At 43.0% G+C, this 7572-nt stretch overlaps 2 protein-coding genes across 2 annotated transcripts in view; one reads left to right on the top strand and one right to left on the bottom strand.

Moving 5' to 3' along the window:
• The window catches only part of birc5a (baculoviral IAP repeat containing 5a), a 2908-nt gene extending 821 nt beyond the window's left edge, over window positions 1-2087 (bottom strand). The window contains exons 1-2 of the mRNA XM_035658202.1: window positions 1876-2087; window positions 1022-1131 (exon numbers count right to left, since the gene is read on the bottom strand). Coding sequence (XP_035514095.1) covers window positions 1022-1131; window positions 1876-1983 — 218 coding nt within the window. The 5' untranslated portion in view covers window positions 1984-2087. The remainder of the gene's footprint in view (window positions 1-1021; window positions 1132-1875) is intronic.
• Window positions 2088-2274: 187 nt separating this feature from the next.
• Window positions 2275-7001, top strand: faap100 (FA core complex associated protein 100). The gene is made up of 8 exons (XM_035658212.1): window positions 2275-2753; window positions 2880-2998; window positions 3089-3978; window positions 4552-4708; window positions 4816-5731; window positions 5821-5928; window positions 6195-6281; window positions 6657-7001. Exons 1-8 carry the CDS (start codon window positions 2598-2600, stop codon window positions 6786-6788), a joined length of 2565 nt encoding a protein of 854 aa, XP_035514105.1. The 5' UTR covers window positions 2275-2597; the 3' UTR covers window positions 6789-7001.
• Window positions 7002-7572: the final 571 nt, after the last annotated feature.

The following is a 7572-nucleotide window of genomic DNA, read 5'->3' as shown; positions in this document are numbered from 1 at the left end:
GTTTCTGTGAGGAGTGAATAGTCTACAAGTCTGCTTGCTGTGGAGAGAACAGCTGGTATAAACTAACAATAAATAACAGTACACAATATTGTGAAGTTCAACAACAGTGACACCGACAGCAACTCAAGCTGTATCATTTAAATGACCATGAATACAAAGCAAATATTTACAGAGCTACAGGGAGTTCAGATAGTCAGTGGATGTATTTCTGGTGCATCAGTTGCAAACACACCAAGGTCTTGTGAATTATAACAACATAAGTGGAAAATTTTACTGGAAATGGAACAGTGGTCACAAGCAAACGCACACATACCAAATGATAGACACTTAAACAGGGACATGTGCTTTACAAAATTTTAAACTGCAGCTTCAAAATAAATTTTGAGAGTCAACAGCTCTTAGTCTAGATGTAGGCTTTTTTTTTTTGGTACTATTTAAATTGTAGAGCACTTTGGGTGTTTTGTCCACTGGCTGTATCACCAGATCTCCCACACAGGACGATTTTGTAGTCAAGAGAGCTCCCTAAAATTGTGGTTGTGTGAATCATTGTGCTAGTGTGCACAAACATTTATCTAGTGGGTTTTTAAAAGGCACTGCACTTATTATACACATTAAAGATACGTTTATAAGTCACATGGAGTTGTAGGTTGTCTGAATATTTCAGAAGTCGGAGAAAATAACCTTGATGATGTCTTGGAGACTTTTTTTTAACAAAGTCTGTTACAAGCTGAATGAAGTTTGAAAGACGTGGCTGTTTACCAGGAAGAGAGGCTCTTTCTTTCTTAAATCTGCCTCTTAACCCCCCTCACTGTATGGACGTGTATATAATTCAGCTGTGTTGCAGCTTGTTGTTTTTACCTTGCTGAATCATATCACAGTTGTTGCTACTGCTACACCAAGAAAATCCTGTAGAGAATTAGTCTAGTTAAAAAATAAGATGAAGAAGAAATGAAGCTGCACCAGTCTCCTGTCCTTTTATTTGCAATTCTGACCCGCGGGCCGAGTAATGTAGTTTTCTTACACTGGGTCGTCCTCCGGCTCCCAGCCCTCCAGCTCTTTGAGGCAGAAGAAACACATGGCGATGTCTGGGCTGTTCTCTGACGGGGTGTGAATGAAGCCAGCTTTGGCCATCTGTAGAAACAAATGGGCAGACAGATGACATTTAAAAAAAAAAAGAAAAAGAAGAAGAAGCTGTATTTAATGCTGAAATTATTTGTCAATGAACAGTGGACAGACAGAGAATTAACAACTTTATTGTTCCATAAATATTTTATTACCAAGCACAAATGCCCACAGCTGAAACAATAAGGTTAGCTGAGCAGTAAATCCACAGAAAAATAAGTACAAAAATCTGTTAATTGTTTCAGTAATTTCCCAAGAAAAAACCCAAAACATTCCTCAAGTTCCAGCATGTGAGGAATTTCTGCTATTCCCTGTTTTGTGATTATAAACTGCGTATCAGTGGGTTTAAGGTATTTGAAGACATCCCAGTGGGTTGGGTCTCTTCTGAAAACTGTATAGACTAAATGGTATTACTTCAAAAACATAACTGAGAATTAAGACCCTAATAAAAATACTCATTAGCTGAGCTCAAATTATTTCCACTTTTATAATATTAACCAACACTTTTATAACGTCACCACTGACAAACGTTTCCAACTTAAAGCTTTCACTACGAGACAGTGCTGCTATACACTGAAGGATATTAAAACTAGAGTGATTATCTACCTACAGCTGCCCTCAATGTAAGGCCATTAACATTAGATCGTGTTTAATCTGAATGTCAGCGCTGCTCTTTCTTCAGAGCTAACGGTTGTTGCGCTAACTGCCGTGCAGAAGTCAACCGTTTCCAACCGTTTCCAACCGTTCACTCACGTTCTCCGGGGTACACGAGCAGTCTTCGTCAAACGGCCACCCCTCGAAAGTTTTCAGTCTGTTCTCATAAAAGTACATTTTGATATCCTCTTCGTTACACAGGTCCATTGTGTTTGGCGTTAAAATAAATATCACTAACTTTATCTCGGACCAGTGCTTCGCCTGTAGCCTCTGAGCTAACTTAACTGGTGTTTTCAAATTTCGGTGAACGTTCTCTTGGACTGTTACGATTGGCGGATGGAGACCACGTGGCTCGTTTACGTATTTTCTCCTTCGTGGGTCGAATGACGTAAATAGTGCACACGTACGCCAGTCAGCGGTGTAGACGGCTACAGGCGCTTAAACGCCAAACAAAAACAATATATTTTAAATAAATCTTTTTTTGGAAGAAGATTTAACATGTCCCTCTCGTCCTCAGAGAGATTCACCTCTTCCCAGAGCCCAGAAAGAATTGTAAACACCAAACTCACCCGCCGTCTGTCAGGTATTAGACTTCCGTTTATTTTTCATGGGTAATGTAGTTCTTGGAGGTTATTGGTCCACAACGCGGCGCGGGGAACTCTGAGAGCCTCCCATCCTCTGTCAACAACCGGGTCGAGATCACCTCGTCTAGTTTTACCACAAACTTTGTCCTGTATGATCCCTCGCTCCGCTCACAGTGTGCCCAGCGTTACTTATGCAGACGGGGCAGTGACTTCCTATCCTTCCTCGGTGTTGTGGCTATGGAAGGACGGTGTGCTGTTGAGACTTTGGCAGAGTTTGGCCTCTCAGGAACATCATGCACCCCGAAGGTCAGGTTTGGTGTTGGGACAGATGTGTTCCTCTGCACTGGCAGCGACGAGGTGTATGTATTCAGTACTAAAGAGAGCAAACTCAGGGCAAGTAACTCATACACTGTGTATTGGTATATATAAACATCCCAGTTACTCTGCAGAGCTCCACTCTGAGCTGACCAAGCAGTAAAGATAAGTCACATTTGCTGTTTGACTGTGTTTACGTTGCAGGCTGTCCTCCAGTTTCCTGATCCTGTGAGTGACCTATTTGAGAGTCATGACAAGCAGCTCCTCTATGTAGCCTGTAGGAGCGGAGTTTATTGTGTTAGTGTACAATTTCTGCTATCCAGGTATGAACCCTTTTTGTGTGTTGTATAAAATGTGTTGAATTGAATCCTGTCACTGCCTCTTACTACGTATGTGATCTTTCACCTCTGCAGAGCTCAAAGCTCAGCGGCCGATGCATCCTCAGGTCCACCTGAGCTGAAGATCTCCTCTGAGCTTCTTGTTGTTCCAGAAGAAGGGGTGTTGTCGCTGCTCCTCGTCGGCTCCGTTCTCCTGACTCTGTCCCAGAGAGACGCATCCTGGATGTTGACACTGTACGACTGTCCAAAACACTCAGCGTCTAGCAGTTATGAGATGCTTACTTCGTTCAGCCTGCCACTGGTGTCAGGTGTTGTACACAGTGACACTGAGGGAGAGACGGGGACGAGAAGGAGGCCTGTCCTGACATGTGTCCATTCTAGTGACACAACACCATCATCTTCCTCCTCCCTGAGTGACAGCCACTTCCGCCTCGAGCCGACCCTCTTCAAACTTCTGTTTGGGATCGACGCCGCCCTCACCAAATCACCGGTTGTCCTTTGTGGCCTGCCAGACGGATGCCTGTGTTTCCTTCCTCTGCGTGTGCCAGGATCGCGGCTCCGAGTCCTGCACAGCCTTGAGCAGCCAGTCGTATTTGTTGGAGCATCTGTTGTCATGGAAACGGGTCCGGGACATGCACAGTGTTTGGTGACAGTGGGTGAACTAGGGAGAGTGGTGGTGATCAAAATAGACAAGGGAGGGCCGGAGGAAAGGGTCAACGTGGCTGGATTTATTGAGCGGTGTGTACCAGGGCCTGTGATGTGTGGGTGTATGGATAAAAACTGCCTGTACTACAGCACTGGGTCAGACCTGCTGAGACTGGATCTATCAGAGGGATCATTTGGGATACCAGGCCAAGAAAGGGATGAAGATACATCCAGTAAGACAGACGCTGCCCTCCAAAGCCCCACCAGTTTAAATGTGTGTAGAGTCATTGCCTTGGCTGAGCCTCCAGGCAGCACTGCAGGTAAGTGTTGATCATTGAATGATTTCCTCCTGGCAGCCATTGCTTTCAGTACTCTCCACTACTGAATTTAACTTGCAGAGCATTTAAACTTGTGAGTTACACTATTACACAGTTGCAAACAGTTACTATTCACACCTTGTTTAGTGTGTTCAAGTGAGTAGGCACTTCATGCAAAAAACCCACCACATTCACATTATCCTTTTCACAGAGGCTTGTGTGGCTTTGAGAAAATAATGGTAGTGTTATGTTCACAGTGATTAATATGTTATCAATAACTTTCTACAAGGTGATAGAAAACAATGGCTGTCTGAAGCCAGAAGAAGATCTATGCTGTTTAATTTTGCAGCAGGCAGAAATCCTCCTTTCTATTAGGAGGCAGAAATCAGAAGCTGTCATTTAATCAGCAAAGTTTAATGTTGTTTCAATCTTTTCTTCCTAAATTTGGAATTTTTAGGATGTATGTGGCAGGAAGTATTTTACTGAAGAATGTTTTTTCCAGTAGTGTAACTAAGCCTGTATATTTGCTTTGGAGTGCGACTTCAGTCTCTTAACTACCTCTATCCTGTGTACTAGGTGCTATTCAGCTGCTGGGGCTGTCTGTCAGAGGGCAACTACAAAGTATTACCTTACCTGTGGGGAGAGAGGATGCAATATTGTGCAAGATACCTTCCACACAGGTGGGCAGCAGCGTCAGGGACCTCCTGTCTGCTATCGGGGATGTTTGTGAAAGGTATATGATTCCTTATTGATTGTTGAAATGGAACACAGTAGACATTTATTGTAGGTAACATTGTCTTTTGTGTTGATATAAATGGGATTGTCCTTGCTTTCTTTCAGGGCATCAACACTAAAAACTGATATCAAATCCAAAAACCAAATTCTAAGGCACCTGAATCAGGTGCTTAACATCAGCTTCCTGCTGACAGCCAGTACAAAAAGTGAAGAGAAGTCAATAAGATGTCACGCCATAACAAAGTGGAGCAGATTGCTTCAAAAAGACTCCCTGAACCTGACATGTGTCCTGGATAATTCAAGTCCTTATGTTTTGGAACAAGGCTGGACACTGAGCATCACTGTATTTCCTCTGTCCTATTCTGCCGACACAGGTGGGGAAAGCTCCTCAACAAATTTTTCATTCCCACTCCACAACATTCATCCAGGGGAAACGTTAGAAGTATCACTGCCCCTAGCAGCTGCAGGCGACACATCTTTCCCCGTGACAGTGAGCTGCTCGCTCATCTTCTCGCTCTCAAGTCTGCTGGGAGAGAGGGCAGTAAACCTTCCTGGGTCGCAGAGTAGCTGCATCTGTTTGCCTGTGAACACGTTGACAGTGGATTGGTTGCACACCCTGCAGGTGAACAGTCCCATAGCCATTCATCAAAAGGCCACATCTGGATGCAACAACACCACAGCGGATCCCATCCACGCTTTTTTAAACTCACGCCGGATTAAGTGCAGCGGAAGAGAGGAGAGAGGAGGAGAGGGCGCTTCAAAGCCTGAGCGAGAGCAGTATTCAGCAAGAGTACAGGTGTCGTCAGAGTTACTGAGGAATACGCTGGTGTTTAAAAGCTCAGATTTGGACCCACAGGGGCCAAAGTCGGCCCCTCAAAATGTGTGCCTTTCTTTACTGGAATGGCTGTTGTCTGAAGGTCCTGGGGGAGTGAGGACGGGGGACCAAGGAGACAAGATCAGCAGCTCAGTGGTCCATGCTCGCGGTCCAAACGGACATCCAGTAAAACTGACTGCAAAAGAGGTAAATGTTCTTATATATCACTGAAGGTTTACCCTGTTTATTTGATCTTGTGTTATTAGAATAAAACAGACCAGTGCTCTTTTGTCCAGGTAAATGCAGGGGAGGAGGAGTCCCTGACCACAGTGGAGCTTCAGGTTGAGAGCTCTTCTATAGCAGCGGTGTGTGGACTGCACCATGCTGTGCTGCGACGGGTACAGGTACAAATACACCCACAGAAACTTAGAAGTCAGCATTTACTGATTTTTTTTTTTTTTACAGCAATGGATGTTTTTCATGAGTTTTGATGGAGCATCTGCATTAAAAGATGATACATTTACAATATTGTGTTTCCAAAACAACCATGCAGCTTCATTTAGTTAACTTGATGCACTAGGCTTGATATGTGTGTGTGTCCCTGCTTTTAGATGCAAAGTTTTATGTGAAATTCCACCAGATTCATTGTCGGCTCTGTTCCTTCACACAGAATCTGTTGCAGAGGGCTCCTGACAGGGCTGCTTCCACAAAGAGGGTCCAGAGTCTAGGTTTAAGACAAGCACTGCAGCGGGCCGAGGTAAGACTCGCATGTACTTAATTTTGTCTGATAGGGCTGCAGCTAACAATTATTCTTATTATTACCTAATCATCTCTATTTTTTCAGTAATTAATGACATGAATGAACAATTAGCGACAGTAAAAAAAGACTTTACAGTGACATGAAGGGAAGAAAAATAAGTGAATCTTGTAGTTGGAGAAGCTATGACCAGCAGCTGTTTGGTATTTTTATTAAATGTAGTAAATTTCTTAGAAAACCCATTCAGACGGAGACATTTATAAGACCGCAGAGAATAGCTTTTTGTCATTGTCCACGACTGTGTTTAAATCTTAAGTATCTTGTGTGTGATTCCTTTTTTAAATTTCAGTCTCTTTCCTCCTCCTCTCTTGTCAGCACCTGTCACAGCAGATCCAGCAGAGTCGGGTCTCAGGGGCCTTCGGCGTGGGTGCGTCCACAGGGCAAATGACCCGGTCTCTTCTCAGTGTTTACAGAGAACTCAGAGAAAATCCTCTCCTTATAATTTAAAGCCTTTTCTTTTTTTTCTTTTTTTTTTTTTAGCTGAGCCCACGCAGATGCCCTTGGCCTTGTTCTGTGTGTTATGTAACTTCTCTTTGTAGCTGATTAAAACATAATGTCTATAATAGTGTTTGCTAATGTAAATGTACTTTAGTGTCCCTGTAAACATTACCATTCATGGTTACTTTCACGTGACTCCGTTTTCCTACTATTATTTTGATATTGTACATGTTCCACAGCTTTAATAACAATGGTCACCAACATTACTGTTTTTGTTAGTTGTGTGTTTCAAACTAAATTTCACTTTACACACCATTACATTCAGCACAAGATGACCGAAGAGAGCAGGTGGAGCAAAAATATATGCAATTACAGTCCAAATGGAAAAACTCTGTCTCCCAGCTGGGAGAAGGTCCTCCAGTTCACAGTCCCCTGATATGTCAAACAGGTGTAACAGTGACACGGGACCTTTATGTCTTTTACAGAAGTTCTTAAACACAACATTTACTGACGGCTCGTAGACTGCAGGAGTTTGATTAAGAATGACCAACACATTAAAAAGTATATCATTAATTTGTGTAAAGCTAATCCTCCTGAGAGGTTGTTCAGTTATACATCAACTGAAATGAAGAAAGCTCAGGTTTCTGGACTAGACAGACAGGAAAGATCATCTGGATATAGTTGTTACTCACTGACACTGCAGACAGCCAAACTGATTGTCAATAATTCAAGTAGTTGCAGAAACAACAAATTTCAGGTTTTTTCAGGAGTAGGTCTATGGAAAGAAATTTCA

The sequence above is a fragment of the Morone saxatilis genome, unplaced genomic scaffold (genome assembly GCF_004916995.1).
Source record: "Morone saxatilis isolate NCDOM2014 unplaced genomic scaffold, NCSU_SB_2.0 Contig1, whole genome shotgun sequence".
Lineage (NCBI taxonomy): Eukaryota > Metazoa > Chordata > Actinopteri > Moronidae > Morone > Morone saxatilis.
This window is presented reverse-complemented; position numbering and strand designations above follow the sequence as displayed.

Bases quoted from the DNA above. Each gene is read 5' to 3' on its own strand.
- faap100 (XM_035658212.1), top strand. From the start codon at position 2,598: ATGGAAGGACGGTGTGCTGTTGAGACTTTGGCAGAGTTTGGCCTCTCA. The intron at 3,979-4,551 runs GTAAGTGTTGAT...CCTGTGTACTAG, and splicing joins GCCTCCAGGCAGCACTGCAG to GTGCTATTCAGCTGCTGGGG. The intron at 5,732-5,820 runs GTAAATGTTCTT...TCTTTTGTCCAG, and splicing joins TAAAACTGACTGCAAAAGAG to GTAAATGCAGGGGAGGAGGA.